The sequence below is a fragment of the Sciurus carolinensis genome, chromosome 2 (genome assembly GCF_902686445.1).
Source record: "Sciurus carolinensis chromosome 2, mSciCar1.2, whole genome shotgun sequence".
In the NCBI taxonomy this organism is placed as follows: Eukaryota; Metazoa; Chordata; class Mammalia; order Rodentia; family Sciuridae; genus Sciurus; species Sciurus carolinensis.
The window spans coordinates 191,856,435-191,872,933 of record NC_062214.1 but is presented as its reverse complement, the minus strand read 5'-3'; the positions used below and the strand labels follow the sequence as shown (position 1 = coordinate 191,872,933).

Genomic DNA, 16,499 nt, shown 5'->3' with positions numbered 1-16,499 from the left:
CAGGCCTCCGCATCTTCCCCCCGCCGCCGGCCTGTGCTGGTGCCCTGCCTTTCCTCCGTGGTGTGGGGGGAGGCAGTTTGAGGCCTCTCCTGTCACCTGCCCCTGCTCCCCGAGAGGGACCTGCCTGCCCCGCAGCCCGGAGCACGGCCTTGGCGGCTTTGGATGTAGTTCTCCCTGAGCTTCTCCTGCCCCACAGCCATTTGTCCCTCCCTCCTCCAGGCCTCCTGTGGCCGCCCATCTTTCCTGGGCTCCACAACTTAGCGGTTCCGAGCACACGGCCGCCTCCTCTGACGGGATTCTTTCTCCCCAGAATGCCCTCCCGGGAGTGCTGGCAGGGCCTGCCGAGTGGCCAGGGCCCACCCGCCATTCCGCCTTCCAACAAACCCCAGCTCGGCTCCCATGCCGCTCGGGCGGCGGAGTGCAGAGTGCCTGGCTTTCCCGCTGGAAGCTGGAGCCCCTGGCGAGATGCACTGGCCTCCCTGGCACCGGGCGGGCACCCCCAGGCGGCCCGAGCATCACCCTCTGACGCCCTGCACTTACTGCCCAGCCTGTCACCAGGTTAGCCGAGGTCACGCACCTGTCGGGTCCCCTCGGCCAGCATCTGCCAGATTTGGTTCAATCCAAAGTCCCCAGACTCACGGTCCAGGCTCAGTCAATCCCCAGAACCGCCCCTGCTTACAGTGAAGAGCCCGAGTCCCGCAGAGGTCCAGGCGCTCCCGACACTGGGCCAGGGCTTTGCGGAGCCCGGTCCAGACTCAGTTTTGAAACCCGCAGGGGTGGGGTGTGGAGCCTATGGTTGGGGGGACGCCTAGGATTGTGGGGGACGTTACAGTGCATGAACTTCAGGACAAGCTGACCACCTGGGTCCTGGGGTCCCCTGTGGGGCCAGCACAGGTGCCTTCTCCTTTTCAATGTGTCCCCCAACCTCTTCTCCAGCTGCCCACCCACCCACCAGCCCAGCAGGGGAAACCAGCAGCCTCTTCTCCAGGCTGGGAGCTCTCCACTGTGGTGTCCCCGTCCCCCCCTGCTGCCGAGGCCCGAAAGGTACCACCTGGCTCTCCAGAGAAGCAGAGGTGAGGGCAGTGCCACCTGGTCGCTCACCCAGCCCCGGTCACCACCCTGAGGAACGAGCAGTGGGGGTGGTCCGGAGCCCCCGCTGCACCATGCCGGCCAGAGCTCCCACTTCCTGTGGGCTGGCAGAGCCCGGTGGCCTGTGACTCAGGGAGGCGCATCTTGACCTGCCCGGGGAGCATCACCACAACCCCGCCCAGCCCGCGGCACTAGGCATCTTGGATAACGGCCGACCACGCGGCACTTGGTGGGTAACAGCCGGTTTCTGTCTGCACAGCTTCTCTGTGGCTCAGGACCTGGGACAAAGTGAGTTGCTCAACAGTGTCTGTCACCTGTAGGGGCAGAGCACAGCTGGGACGCCAAGCCAGGACCGTGACAGCAGGGACCCAAAGCCCGTCTGACAGTTACAGTCACCACCACCAGCCACCAGCCACCCCAAGCACACGGGACAGATGTGAAGTCTCTACTGTCCGACTTAACATCTTTCATCACCAGGAAGCAGGAGAGCAGGGTACTTTGCCAACCGAGAAACAGAGGCTCAGAGAGGTTAAGTAGCTTGTCCAGGGTCACACTGGACAAGTGAGTGGCCCAGACGGCTACTGTGCTCAGCCCAATGTGTCAACTCAGGAGCTACAAAAACCAAGTCATTAAGCCGCTCGGACCATACTTGGGCAAAAAACTAACTCAGAACAAAGAAGACAATTCCTCCTGCCAACTGCCCTTCTTCCAGGGTCACTTTTCTGACCCAGGGAAGGAAGAGAACTTTCCCCAAACTCCCCAGGAGCGGAGCACCCTCTGGAGCCTGGGAATCTGCTGAGTGACTGCCCTCCTCCTGCCGGGACAGCAGGTCCTCTTGGCAAAGGTGTGGCGGCTGGATCAACCCCTGCCCGGCACCCACCTTGTCTGGAACAAGCTGCGCAGGCACTCTGGCGGTTTCCTGGGTCCACAGGGCTGCCTGATGTCCCCACCCGTCCCTAGCCCTCTGAGGAGAAGGAGGATCAGAGCTGGAGTGGCAACTGAACGGCTCATCTTTCAAGGGCTGGGCGGTGATGTCATCGCCCTCCTGGGCACTTCCTCCCTCCACTCCAGCTCTCTCCCAGCTCCTGCCTGGTCCTGGAGCCAGGCTGGTTTCTCCCTCCAGCCCTGGGCTCTGTGAGCTGGAGATTTCCGTGTTCCCCAGGAATGTTCTGCCGTGTACACTGTCTGCCCAGAGGAGCCTTGAGGTGGCCAGGGCCCCAGCCAGCCACAGAGGGACCCGTGAAGGGCCATGTGAATGAGCGTTCTCCCATAACATTTATTGCTGATCACGATTTATTTTCCTGAGGAGGTTGTTTTGAGTCTGAGTTTTAGGTGTACACAGTGGGCGTTTACACCGGTGTAAACAGAAGGTGGTCAGGGGGCAGGGGAAGTTCTGAAGGTGTTTTTTATGCCGTGAACCCATCCCAAGAGGGATGGGGGAAGAAACCCAGAGACCTCTTCAGAGAAAGAACGCGCTTCCCGCCTCCAGCCTCCCACAGGCGTCTCCTGGGAGCCCCTCTGAGTGGCTTCCTTCCACCTCTGCTTGGGCTCTCTGGGTTTTGCCCTAAGACTTGCTAGCAATCCACAGCGCTGGCCTCTCCCAGAGGCTGCGGCTCAAAAGGGTGGGGCAGACAGACTTTTCTTTTTTCAAGGCTTGAAACCCCTCCTTCAGGAGATCAGATAAGAGCAGGCGGGAGGAGGTGGACAGACGGATCCGGATCCGAGCTCCCCACCCCGTTTCCCCCTCCCCTGAGCTTCCCGGAATCCGGTCTGCAGAACAGCGATCCCATCATGAAGAAATGGGCACACCATCCTGGAAAGGCTTGTGGGTGGCCTGGGACTAGCTCTGGCTTGGCTGTGAACTGGCCGAGCTATAAGCTGGAGTCCAGTCCCCTCTGCGCCCTGGCCTGCTGGACCTTACTGGAGCTCACCACCCGGGGTGCCTGGATGGGATGGAGGTCTGCATGGACCTCCTGAGTCCCCAGATACAACTTGGAGCCTGTGCTCCGTCCTGGGGCGAGGCTCTGCCGCCTTGGTCCAATCACTGGAAGGCTGTGTGATGGACGGGTCCATTGGTAGAACCCTCGGGGACGGGAACCTTGGAAGTCTCTTCCAGGCTGGACCTTGCAGGTTCCGCACTCAGAGATGAAGGAATCCACTGCGGATGCGTCTGTGACTGCCACCGACTGGGGGACTCTGAATGACATCTGTCCGTCTCCACCCTCTCCGTCCGCCCCTGTGTCAGAGGGGTTTGCTTGTGCGTTTGCTTTCCAGGCTGTCGTGGCCCCGTGTGGAAGGCCAGCTGACGCCTGGGGGGCTCTGAGCTGCTGATGAATCCACATTCCAACCACTTCCCACTGGGCTCCCACCCTCTGGCTCTGTGCCCCTGGGTCCAGGTACCGAAGACTCATAACGCTATCCTATCCAGTGAGCCAGTCCACAGTGGGTGGGAGACCCAGCTAACGCCACCCCGAGTGCCACTCACAAGCTGCCCCTACATTGAGGTGAAGCGGTGAACGTCTGTGGCCTGTTTTTGTGCTGTTCAGTTTTGTTTGGTCTCTTCTCACCCCAGGGAGGCTGGGTATGGGGGCCTTTCCCCAGAGTCACGTTGTTTCTTTGGTTCATACATAGGGTGCCTACTGTGTGCAGGTGATAAATAGCAGTAAGACAGGGTTTCCTGCCTCTTGGGTTTCTCAGCCCACCAAGAAAAACCCCAGGACTGTGACTGCCAACAAGCAGATACACACGGTTGCTCACGGAGTGTTTCAGGTGAAGCCAGAGCACGTCCTGCAGGAAGAGCAGGCTTACCGGGCAAGGGCAGAGGAGGGGCTTTGCAGGCAGGTTGTGGCACGTGCAAAGGCCCAGGGCCCAGCGCCATCCTGGCACACCGGAGCCTGCCAGGGCTCCAGGGGCTAAAGCCCAGAGGGCTGGGTGTGTCTGGGGAGACTGGCGAGGGCCCTGGAGGAGGGCAAGAGGGGCCAGAGCCAGGGTGGCAGTTCTGCAAGGTCACGAAATGGGCCCTGGCTGAGTGGGGAGGCCTCCACTTCCTCGGGAACAAGGGGATCCTCCCTGAATGCCACCGGGCTGCCTGGAACCCGGAGACCTGGCAGGGGGAGCCTCCCGCTGCAGACCGCTGGACTAGGGGGAGGGGTCTCCCAAGGCAGACAGGAAGGTTTAGCCAAGTTCTCTCATGGCAAAAATGACATGCAGGTGGCCTGCTAATCCAGATGCAGTGTGGGTGGCCCTGAGTCATGAGGCACACTTCGACCTGACCCCAGCCACAGGCAGGGGACTGGTGTGGTGTGCCCAGTTATTCCCTGCCACCTGGCATCTGCTCCCTGGCTGTGTGGGTATCTGATAAATGAATATGTGGGTAACTGGGTGGGTAGAAGGGGGAGGGGGAGAAGGACGGAAGGAAGGGAAGAGGGAGGCAGGATGGAAGGAAGGAGGAAGGAAGGAAGGAGGAAGGAAGGAGGAAGGAAGGAAGGAAGGAAGGAAGGAAGGAAGGGCAGATAAACACACTCTTGGGTGGGTGGTGAATGGAGAGAGGAGCAGACAGGAGGCGGCAGGCAGGTGGAGGAAGGTGAGGACAGCGGTGCAGGTGAAGGGAAGAACGAGTCACTGTTTTAAAAGACACAGATTCTTCAGCTCAGGAGGCTGAGGCAGGAGGATTGCAAGTTCAAGCCAACCTCAGTAACTTAGCCAGGCCCTAAGCAACTTACCCTAAGCAAATTTAGAAGTTTTAAAAAGGGGCTGGGGATGTGGCTCAGTAGGTTCGATCCCTGGTACCCTCCCCCCCACCCCCAAAACAGTTTGCAGATCCTCTTGATGGCAGCACACGACGTAAGGATACCTGCACAGCTGCAAGGCAGAACTTATGGCAGCTCAGTGTTCCCAAAGAGGGAAGAGCTGCCAGACAGGGCCACACAGGGACGCCCGGCTCTGGGACCTGCCCCTGTGGACTCTGAGAAATGGAGGCGCGCGTGCTTTCTCGGCTGCTGCTGCTCCCGGGGCCGCGTGCCTTCCAGCGAGCGGGGCCTGGCGCTGAGGAAACACCGAGTCCCTCGTGAAGTCTTCTTAAATGGGTTGTGAAAAAAAAATGCTTAAAACACGTGGGTTCTGGGGAGGCCTTTGGAGGTGGGAGGGAGGGACTGTGGGGGAGCGAAGGTGCGGCCAGCGGGCCCATCTGTCTGTCTGTCCACCTCCGCTGCCCTGGGAGGGCATGGGCCTGTCCTCTCAGGCACGGTGGAGCACCGATCCTCCCGGCAGGAGGAAGCAGCCCTCGGCTGCCGTCAGCCGGCTGTGCTCCCTAACGCTGTCCTTGGCCCTGACGCTGGCCAGCAGGTTGGAGACCCAGTTACTCACTTCCTGCTGCTGGGGCGCCGGCTGGCCGGGGCTTCCCAGCCTGAGAAGTCCTCAGCCCGCGAGGAGGGAGCCTGGTTCCTGGCATCCTTCTGAGCCTCTTCTCCCGGGACTGAGCACCAGGATGCTTCCAGAATTCTCTGTCTGCGTCCTGTGCCTCCCCCCACGCTGGGATGGCTCGCCGGCTCGGGCCCCAGTGTCTGACCACGTGGTCTGAATCCCGGCTCTTCTCCCCGCCCACCTTCCTCCTCCTCCTCTTCCTCTTCCTCACCAGGAAGCCGAGGCTCAGGGTGGCTCCTCATGAGTGGTGGAGCTGAGCTTGGACGGGGTCTGGGGGAGGCTTCTCCTCAGGGGTCCGAGCCCCACTGGCCTTTCCTGTCCCAAATTCAGGTCTCATCCTACTGACCACCAGAGCCCAGGGGAGACAGGGCGGGTGGGCTTGGCCCCTGGCAGGAGCCCTCTGTGATCCAGCAGCACCTCCCTGTCTTCCCGTCAGCCCCCTCCCCTGCCCGGCTCAGGCTGGGCCCTGTTCTCCACGGCATCCCCTCGGGCTCCTCCCTCCCCTGGCCGTCCGCCCCTCCCCAGCCCAGCGTGGTGTCCAGGGGGCAGGACTCTCCCACTCTCTCCAGCTGTGCCTCACTGTCCCTCTGTGTACCAGGACTTCTCTTCCTTCAAGGCCCTTAGCCAGGGTCTTCCTGCCCTCTGGCCACTTGTCACTGGCGGCTCCGTGCAGGAGACTCCAGCCTCCCTGTCCATTGGTGTCCTGCATGACGTGGGGACAACCCCTGCCTCACAGGTTGTGAAGATCAGCTAAGACAGTGGGCAGGAGGGAGCAGCAGAGCGAGCCGCGGCCGGGGCTGGAGGGCAGGGGCCTAGGCCTTGACTTCAATCCAGGGCTGCCCTCCACGGCCTGCGGGGACGTGTGCAGGAGCCCCAGGTTCCTCGTGGGAAAGATAGGACTGTTAAGAAGTCCGCCGCTGGCTTTCGGGATGGTCCCGGGGAATTGGCGAGCGCTCCCTGGAACTGTCTGCTCTTTGGCATCGACCCAGGAGGGCTCCTCCTCTTCCTCTATTAGAAAAGTTTGAGGAGGAAGTCGCATAAGGAACCACCCCTCACTTGTCCGCATCTATCCATTGGCATCTAAATGACGCCATTAGTTCCCCGAAGGAGACCCGTGCCCCTTCAGCAGTCACGCCCTCCCCGACTTCCTCCCAGGCCCTGGCCCCCACCAGCTGGTTTCCGTGGATCCTCCAAACATAGGAAACCACACAGCAGGGGGGCTTTGGTGTCCCTGAGGTCCATATGTTGCGGCATGTCTTGGTGCTCCATGCCTCTTTATGGCTGAATAATATTCCACCATGTGCTCGTAGCCCGTTTTGTCTGTCCCCTCACTGATGGGCTGAGGGCATTCGTGCTGTCTGCACCTTTTCCCTGTGTGACTAATGCTGCCGTGAACATTCACGCGGAAGTCTTCATTCCAGCCTCTGTTCAGTTCTCTTGGGGACATGCGGCTGGGCTTGCTGGGTTGAGTGGTAACTCTATGCCAGGCTGTTTACGTCTGGCTGTTTCCATGAGGCAGCTCAGCTTGGCAGCCCCCAACCTCGGCCCCCTTCTTTGTTTGGCATTCACAGATGTAAACACAGACCACTGGTTCTGGAAGGTTGTGGACCACTGTGAGCCTCAGGTTCCTCATCCGGGCACTGAGTTCCCACCCGCACAGTGTGCCCGTCCCTCATGTGCCCGTCGCTGTCAGTACCTCATGCCCTGGGTATCTGCAGCTCACAGAGGTGCTTTCCAGTGAGGACCTTGCGCCGGGGGAGTGCCAGTCTGTGCAGAGGCTGCACCTTCGGTTTCGCCAGGCTTTCCTGGAGTGGCCGTCTTCCCCTCCTCCCCGTGCAGACTGGCTCTGCAGGCAGCCCCTGAGCTAGCCCGACCCCCCTGGGAGCCACGCTCTAAATACACAACATTCTGGGCCGCATTCCGGCTGGGGTGACGTCACCGGGGCCACAGGAGGGGGCCTCCTGCCCGCGCCCTTCAGTCCTTCACGGTTGAGCGATTCCCCTTCGGTTCACCTTCAGGTCTGTCTTCACGGCAGCCCTGGCAGCTCCAGCCCCCGCCCCCTGCCGAGCACTCCCCTCCAGGACCCTCTGTGGAGCAGGCAGCCCGGCTCCTGAGTGCTGAGCACCTGGCTCTAGGTTACAGGTGCCATCTCTACGGGGACAGCCAGCTCCCGGGGGACACCACTGTGCAGGTTCCCGATGGGAAACCTGGGGCTCACAGGGGTCAACAGCCTGAGGTCAGGTCCCCAGGCCTCCATCGACCTGGGCTGGGCCTTCTCACGGGTCTCCTGGGATCCCCAGCTGGCTCCCCGCCTCGCCTCTCCTCCTGCCGCCGCCCCTCCTCTACCTCCTTAGCAAACCCGCTGCAGGGATTTTTAATTTTAAAGAATTTTAAAAATTAGCACCCAGCGCAGTTCAAGCTTGGTGGTGTGCCGTTCCTCGGGTTTTGACAAATGTGGAATCCTCGGTCCTCCACCCTAGTGCCAAACCCGACGTCAGTCACCCTCCCTGGGGCGCTGTGCCACCCTTTGCCGGAACCCCCCCAGCCCCCTACCCTCAGACGGGCCGCCTGTGCAGAGGGGTTTTCAAGAAGACGAGCTATCTGCTGGGAACTCCAGTGCCCTGAAAAGTAAACCTGCCCCCCGCCCCCTGCCCCGTGCCGGGGGCGCCAGACGCTGGTGTCTCTGCACCCCACCCCCACCCCGCTCTCCGGGGCTCTGCACACCGGCTGTCTTGCAGCAAGACAGGGCGCAGCTGGCACACTGTTGGGGTGTGCCTTGGCCTCAAGGCCCAGGGTGCACTCCTCTCCTCTGCAGTCACAGCCTCAGAGGCTCCTGGGAGCATCTTCACCCCATCCCCGCAGGGAAGGTGCTGCCCGCCCTGCCAACACCCTGCATATCCGCAGGGGCTCTGCTGCAGACGCCCACAGGGGATCCTGTGGCTGGGTGGGGACGGGTGGAGCCTGTGCTATCTGCCCATCCACTGGCAGGCATCCTGGGCTGCCCATAAACACTGGTGAAGCCGAGGAAGGAGGGCTGCAGGCAGGAGCCCTCCAGAGGTTTCCAGCCCAGAGGAAGGGACCAGCCCCAGGCCTGGGCAAGCTGGAGCCCAGCCCCTTGAAGCAGGTAGTGTCCTCCGAGAAGGTTTGGGGGCGTCAGGAGAGGCGGAAAGGGGCGTGGCCCTCACACTGGCACAGAGGGAGGGGCCCTGGGAGGATGGCGTTGGGCAGGGGCACCTCAGAGGTGGAGCCCCCTGAGCCCAAGTGGAGAGCTGGGCACGGGCAGGACGCACCAGGTCAGCAGGTCCATCCTCTCTGGCCTCTCCCCTCCAGGCCCACCCGGGCTTTCTGCTGGGTCTGAAAGCGGCCACCCTGGGAGTGCAGGGGCAAGACTCTGGGGCAGAGGGAGGGACCAGTCCCTGCTGCAGGCGGACACTGAGTGAGCACATCCTGTGGTTCCACAAATAGACACTCCCTTCCTCAACGCGGCCCTGTCATGCACCGGAGGGGTCGAGGTGGGAGCAGAGCCAGGGCTCTCTGCTGCCATAAATAACCCAGACCCCCTGCAGGAGACGGTGTGGGTGGCAACTGGACGCCCTTCCTGGCACCGAGCTAGTCTCTCTTTCCAGACCAGAATGATTCAGAAAGCAAGAAGGTGACCTTTTCCTTCCCTGTCGGTCACTTTTTTGGCTTCAGGGACATTTTAAGTAATCTGATGGAAGCAAAAGTGAATGATGTCACATTGTAGAGGTCCGTTGGCGCCTGGCAGAAGGAGGCATGGAGGGAGGACATCCTCTCCCTGGCGCTGCGTGTGCAGAACCTTAGAGACCAAGGGCAGAAACCAGGGCAGACTTGGACGCCCACACAGCAGAGTGGGGCTCACAGCCTGGGGTGGGGCCTGTGCCTGAGAGGCCTGGCCTGGAGGCTGTGTGCCCACGAAAGGTGCCCAAAGTCACCTCAGCGCTGCTCCTGTGTAGACTCCGCGGATGCCTCAGTGGGCACCACCGATGAACCCAGTAGGGCACTGGATGTCACGCCATCCTGATGCATCGGGAAGCTGGGTCCCGCTGAGGCCTCCTGGTCACCGTGTGCACCCCAAGCATGAGAGGCTGGCAGAGCATTTGCTGCCCTGCAGGACTGGCTGGGCGCGATGTTCCCTGAACTCAGGAAGGGAGCGCGGAGCAGGCTGAGCAGAGCACGGAGCTCGCGCCAGCACGCTTTGGATGCTGTGCGGGGGGCAGGCTTATTTCGAATCCTGTGCCCTCCAGCCTGTGTGCACGCAGTCCTCACTGCACTGGGCGTGACCTTCCGCTCTGCGTGTGGCCAGTCCCAAGCCCCGGTGAGTCTCAGTGTTCAGGCAGCCCCCGTCGGAAGGAGTCTGAACGTCCCCAGCCTGTGTGGGTCTCTCTGGGGACGTTTCAGAGCTGGCCTGGGAAGGGGTCTGCCCAGCACTGAGTGCGGCTCCACAAACCTGTTCATCTTTTGCCACTGCCTGTGGGGCGGTCACCCCAGAGCTGGCCTCCGAGCTGCTCCCACACCAGAGCCCAGAGGCCTCGGGCAAGAGGAGGCCCCTCTGCTCCCCTGGGCTGGGCTGCTCCCCACAGGCGGGTTCAGGGAGGCCCAGCGGTTCTGGGCTCTGGCAGGCAGGCCCTGTGCCTGTCTCCCGACTGCTACCCACAGCGGCAGCCCCCAGACCCGAGCTCCCTGTCCCCATCCGGGCCCATGACCCCTTTCCCTCCTTGCATCTCTGTTGTGCCCTTTGGTCTTCACTCGTGGACACAGATGCCCTTCCAGGGTCTTCTCTGCTCTTCCTGCTTGGAGGACGGCCTTGGTGTCCTCTCCTCCGGAGACTGCCTGTCACCGCTCTCCAGCCGCGTCCTCCGTGACATGCTCCGTACTTGTCACTGCTGGTCTGGTCACATCAGATGATGGATTCAGGAAGCCTGGCCTCTTTTCTCTAAAGGGATGTTCATTTTTGGTGAGATCCTGTGCACACTCACGTAGCTAACCAGCCCGTGAAGGTGGGTGTAAAACCAAGGCAGAGGCCCCGCTGCACCCTAGTGGCCCCAAGCCCAGGGTCTCCCTCCCTAGCTCTGCTCCTGTGGTGGTACTGCTGCTGCTGACCCCCAAACCCCGCCCGGAACTCTGCAGCTGCTCGCTGGCCACCCAGGGCTTGCCCAGGAGGAGACGATCCCCAAAACACAGACAACGACATGTCCATGTCGCTGGCTTCCTCTCTCCCATCCTCCCAATAGGCTTATTTAGAATTTGGTTGTATTAGTCACCGTGTTTTATGTTGTGATTGGGGACCGGGCTGTGCTGTGGCTTGCCACTCCTGGTACCAAGAGCTGTGTCACCATTGGGGTTGCCGGGTGGTGTCCTGGAGCCGCTGGAGCAAATGGCCACAGCTCGGAGCCTTGAAACCACAGGACGTGTCCCCCACCGCTCGGAAGGCAGGAAGTCTGTCAGCAGGGCCGCACTCCCTTGGCCAGCTCTGGTGGCCGCAGGGTTCCTTGGCCTGTGTCCACATCACTCTCATCTCCTTAAAACGACACCTATGACAGCTTTTTGGGTCCACGCTGATAATCTGGAATTGTCCTCATCACGTCTACAAAGACCCTTTTCCCAAAAGGTCGTGGTTATTCTTTCTTTGACAAGTTCTTCCCCTGGGTTTTCTTTTGCTTCCTTTTTTTCAGGAATTTCTATTTTTTAGATATCAAAGCAGCTGGATTGAGTCTCTCATCCTTCGAAAGATTTGAGTCCTTCCTCCTCTTCTCCCTGCTCTTCTCCGCTTCCTCCTGGAACTTTTCTTGATATAGTCTCTCAGCTCGGGAACTTTTAAGTTTCCAGTTGTCATAGTTTTAATGGAGATGTAGTTGATGTACACGAAACTGTACATCTTTCATGTGCACATTTGGATGATTTTTTTATACACGTCACTCTTGCAGACACCACCATAATCAAATGGCAAACCTGTCCATTACCCGTAGGAATCCCTCCCTCCCACCCACTCCACCCACTCTCTTCACTTTCTGCCACTATAGATTCATCTTTCTTGCTTAGAATTTTATAAAAATAGAATCACACAGTATGTACTTTTTTTTACTCAATATAATTCTTTCAAAATGCATCTGCACTGTGTGTATAAATTGTTCATTACTTTCCATTGTTGAGTAGATGGATGCCTAAGTCTGTTTTCTGGGGCTATAACAAAATGCCTGAGACAAGTGACTTATAAAAAAGAAATTTATTTCTTACAGTTCTGGAGGCTGGGAAGCCCAGGAGTGTGGCACCAGTTCCTGCTCCACATCTCATGAGGGCCTTCTGGCTGCATTATCAAATGGTGAGGGTGTCACATGGCAGGACAGAGCCAGCTAGCTAGAGAAAGCTCATTTTTATAATACAGCTACTTTCTTAATAATCCATTAGTTGATTAATCTAAGAATGGATTAATACAATTATGAGGGCAGGACTCTGAAGATTAATTACCTCTCAGATACCATTAACACAGGAGTTTAAGGGTTATGTTTCCAACATATGAAATGTGGGGGACACACTGAAACCCTAACAATGGATACACGGTAATCCATTTATTCTTTCTGTTTTTGGGTTGCCAATAAAGCTACCATAGCATTCACATGCAAGTATTTGAATGGACATATATTTCTTTTTCTCTTGGGTCAATACCCAGGAATGGAATGTTGAGAGCATATGGTGAGTGAATATTTAACTTTTTAAGAAACTTCCCAACCATTGTGAAAACTTCCTGTACCATTTTACATTCCTTTTAGCAGTAAAAAGAGTTCTAGTAGGTTCAGAGTTCCACATTTGGTGAGTCAGTCGTCTTAGTTCTAGCTCCTCTGATAGGTGTTAGTGGTATCTCATGCTGTTAATTTGTATTTTCTCATGACCAATGATGCTGAGTACCTTTCCATCTCCTGTTGGCCACTCATCTATCTTTTTTGGTCTGTTCAAATCAGCATGTGCTTCCTGTTCTTAGAACGAGGACCCAAACCCATGGCTTGCAGCTCGTCTCTTCTGACCTCAACCTGCCTGAATTTCTGCTTGTTTTCATCAGCTTTGTTGCTACTGTGACCAAACACCTGACAACAACAATTTTAGAGGACAAAAAGTTCATTTGTTGCTTATGGTTTCAGAGGTCTCAGTCCATTGATGACTGACCCCATTGCTCTGGGTCTGAGGTGAGGCAGAACATTGTGGGAGAAGGGTTTGGAGGAGGAACGCAGCTCAGGACAGGACACCAGTAAGGAGAGACAGAGACAGACATTACAGATGAGGGACAAAATACACACCCCCAAAGGCAAGCCCCCAGTGACCCACCTCTTCCAGTCACACCCTGACTGCCTACAGGTACCACCCAGCTCATCCCGAGCAGGGGACTGATGACCTGCTGAGCTTCAGGCTCTCATGACCCAGTCGTGTCTCCTCTGAACTTTCCTGCACTGTCTCACGCATGAGCTTTGGGGACACTTCATATCCAAACTGTAGCAACATTCTCTTGCTCTGCCTTGGAGCTGCCAGTTCCAGAGAGATCCTGGACGCAGGACTTTTACATTGGCATCCTCCCGTGGCACTATGATAGACTGGGGTCCTAGCGGCTTCATGGTCCACCAGGAGCTCCCCCGTCTCATGTGCCTGGTGGGAGGGCAGAAGTGAGCTGGTGTTGTGAGCAGTGAGTAAGAGAAGAATCAGGTTTGGTTCCAAAAAGTGGATTTTATCCATGCAGTGCACACTCAGCTCAACACTCCTAATGACAGCAAGTCACAAATACATTGAGGATTCACTTCCTTGTTCACCTAGAGCCCAATCCCCACGGACTTACTCAATGCAACGTCTCTTAGCAGAAGAAGTCAGTCAGCAAGACCGAGGGGACTCTTCTCAGCCGTAGCCTCTCTCAGCTCCTCGGGTGCCTTTGGATGTCCTCGGGTGTCTGATGAGTCGGAGGCTGGATGGCAGTCATCGTCACGGTAGCTGTGGTTACTCGCCTGGCCTCAGTGACAAGGGTCGATCAGCAATCGGTGATAGTGTGGACAGCAGCTGGGACAGTCAAGAGACAGAGCCACGTGGAGTCCTCTGGTCACGGTGCTGCTGACAGTTTGCTCCAAAAGTCCAGGGGTTTAAGTCGTGATCTGCAGCCCAGTCACGCTCTGGTCTTCATTGACAAAGACCAGAACACGACTAGACCAGGAGCCCCCACTCAAATCACAGATCAAGGTTCATGTCGGCATTGCTCAGGAGTGTCATCCTGCCACACAGCAAGTTTGTCACCAGGCGCCTTTTATGATTTTAGTTTTACAAGTTCAGGCAAATACCAAACACGGCTTATTATTACTACGTAACACACAACGGTAGCAGTTCCTGTTATTTCCTTGTCTCATTGCAGCTGGGGTTGTCGTAACAAAGGGGCTTGAAGACCTCACAGTCTGGAGGCTGCAGGTCCCGGAAGGAGGTGAGTGCTGAGCCTCGCTCCCTCCGTGGGTGCCGGGCAGGGTCTGTGAGGCCTCCCCCCAAGCTCCGTGTTTGCGGCAGAGGAGCTCCAGCCTGCCCACGGCCTCTCCCCGGGTGCCGGCTCTGTCCAGATCTGTCCCTTTCATCAGGACACAGTCGCGTTGGATTAGGGCCCCCTCAGGAACTAATTTAATCTGATTGTCTGCAAAGACCCTATTTCTAAATAAGGCCGGGTTTGCAGATACTGGGGACAAGGACTTCAGCACCATGGGAAGAAGGCTGGGGGGCTCTGGGAGCAGAGCTGGAGTGACCTGAGTGTGGGGGCGGCAGAGGCTTTCTCCCACCCCCGTGGAGCGCCAGCCCTTCCACACCCGCCCTCCAGCACGCACACGGGTGAACATCTGCTCTGTGGTCCTGGGACCCCCCACTCGTCCATCCGCTGGGATCACCCCACTCACCTGTCCACTTCCCTGGTTCCCTGCGTCCTGCAGGTCTCAGTTTAACTGCCAGTGCCCTGAGGCCCTTCCCGGGGATGGCCTGCTGCCTGCTCAGCGCCTCTATCTCACTGTGTTCCCTGCCTCACGTGGTGTCTGCAAAGAGCGGAGCTGGCGGCGGTGAGAAGCGCAAGGGAGTCTTCGCTCCCCTCCAGGGCCACCTGGAGACCGGAGGAGGGAGCCAGGGGCCGTGAGTGGCTCCGTCCCCAGCTGTCCTGTATCGGCCACACTTACACCTGGCTCTTTACACCCGAGACGTGGGCTGGAAGCAGGTTCAGCTTCTCTTTCTTTGTCGCGCCTCTCATGCTCTACGGTGGGCAGCGAGCCCTGGGCCCCGTGGTGAGCCTTGGGCGAGGGTCCCAGGGGCTCGGGCTCTCTAGGAAGGGCCTGGAGCCTGGGAACTGAACTGCAAGGGTGCTGAAATGCAATGGCCAGACGGGCCGGGCCCAGGTGCGCTCCAGGCTGCCCGGGAGCTGCCAGCACCGGGGACCTGCCTGTGGCCGCACCAGGAGGAAGCCTCATGCCTGGCAGGGTTTGCCTTCTCCCTCTGTGGACCCTGGAAGGGAGGCCACCCTCCAGGCCTGCCCAGCAGGAGGACGTGACTGGGCACCCCCGAGGGCTGTGGGCTCTGGACCTGCCATCAGCCGGCTCAGACATTGGACCGCCTTACCTCCTGGGGCCAGCCCCTCTGGCCACGCAGCTCAGATGCCACCTCTCAAGAGAAGCCCACCTGGCCACCCTATCCGAAGTAGCCCATGGCATGTACACACACACCCCACACACTGACCCACATGAGCACAGCACACAACCACAGCACCCACCACGCTCCTCACACCACACAGATGCACGTGCCCGAGCACCTCGCTCTAAATCTCTCCACCCTGGGCTTCTCCCTCCTAGCCAGTTGCTCTCATTCTGTTGGGGGCCCCTGGGGTGCTCCCCGTTCCAGGATGTGGACTCCTGGCCATCATCAGGGGCCTGCCTGTCTTGTTCCCTGATGAGCCCTGAGTCCTTAGAACTTGCTGGCACAAGGTGGGTGCTGGGGGCTGCAGGCTTGGGGTCACCCTCCTGCTGTTGTCCCCAGAGGCGAGGGGCAGCTGGGCCCTGCCCACCACACAGCTCCACTGAGGCCCAGCTGCTTCAGTTTTTCTCGTGGCAGTTTCCTTACCCTCCCGGGGACCTGTGGACTTCTCAAGTCGGGCATAGAGGTGCTGACCAAGATCAGGTGTGACCGTGTCCCTGTCCGGCCCAGAGGTTGCCAGCCAAGGTGCTGCTGGTGACCCCACAGCGGGTCACCTGAACTTGGGGTGGGTTTCTTTTGTCCCAGCAGCTTTCTGGGGCCCATTTCACCGAACCCCCCAGAACTCAGGGTGCTGGCACCCAGCACTCCTGCAGCACCACGAAGAGAGGCCCTCCTGGTCCTGAGGGGCAGGCGTGCAGCGGGGAGTGGAGAGTCTGGTCCAAACCAGCCCCTGCCGTGGGGAGCCAGCAAGGCCCCTGACTTCCGCATCTGGAAACGCAGATGGGAACAGGGCCCACCTGACAGGCCGGCTGGGATTTACTGAGTGATGCGTGCGCAGTGCTGGTCTGCTCCTCTCAGTACCTATTAGCCTGGGACCCATTAAATGCTCCATGACCGCAGGCAGCAGGAAGCTTCCGGAACGGCCTTCCTGCGTCGGTAGGGGAGAAGTGGCACGCTTGAGTCAGTGGGGCCAAGGCCGGATGCAGTGAGAGTGGAGGACCGGCTCCCTCCCCGCCCACCCCAGGCCCAGGTCACTGCAGGCAACCCGCACTTCCTCAGGGTCTTGCTCATTAATTAAAATCTCATTAGCACTGGAGGGCAACCTTAGGCCAGCTCCAGGCCTTTCCCTCTGTGGTCAGGGGACATGAGAGCTCACACACAGCTCAGGGGCTTGGGTACCTGCTCCGGGAGGTCCCCCTGGACCCTCTGAAAAACGCTGGAGCTGGCCAGTGAGATCCCCGCCCCCCCCCAGCAGCAGCGACACAGGCGTGTAGGCCGTCACCGCA

The 16,499-nt window shown here is 59.0% G+C and overlaps 1 protein-coding gene across 2 annotated transcripts in view; it reads right to left on the bottom strand.

Annotated features, from left to right (window-relative positions):
- The window catches only part of Bdkrb2 (bradykinin receptor B2), a 33,706-nt gene extending 31,605 nt beyond the window's left edge, over positions 1-2,101 (bottom strand). Inside the window, exon 1 of one of the 2 annotated variants that reach the window (XM_047542323.1) lies at positions 1,970-2,101. In XM_047542323.1, coding sequence (XP_047398279.1) covers positions 1,970-2,100 — 131 coding nt within the window. In that variant the 5' untranslated portion in view covers position 2,101. The remainder of the gene's footprint in view (positions 1-1,969) is intronic. The other variant, XM_047542322.1, reaches the window with a different exon arrangement.
- Positions 2,102-16,499: the final 14,398 nt, after the last annotated feature.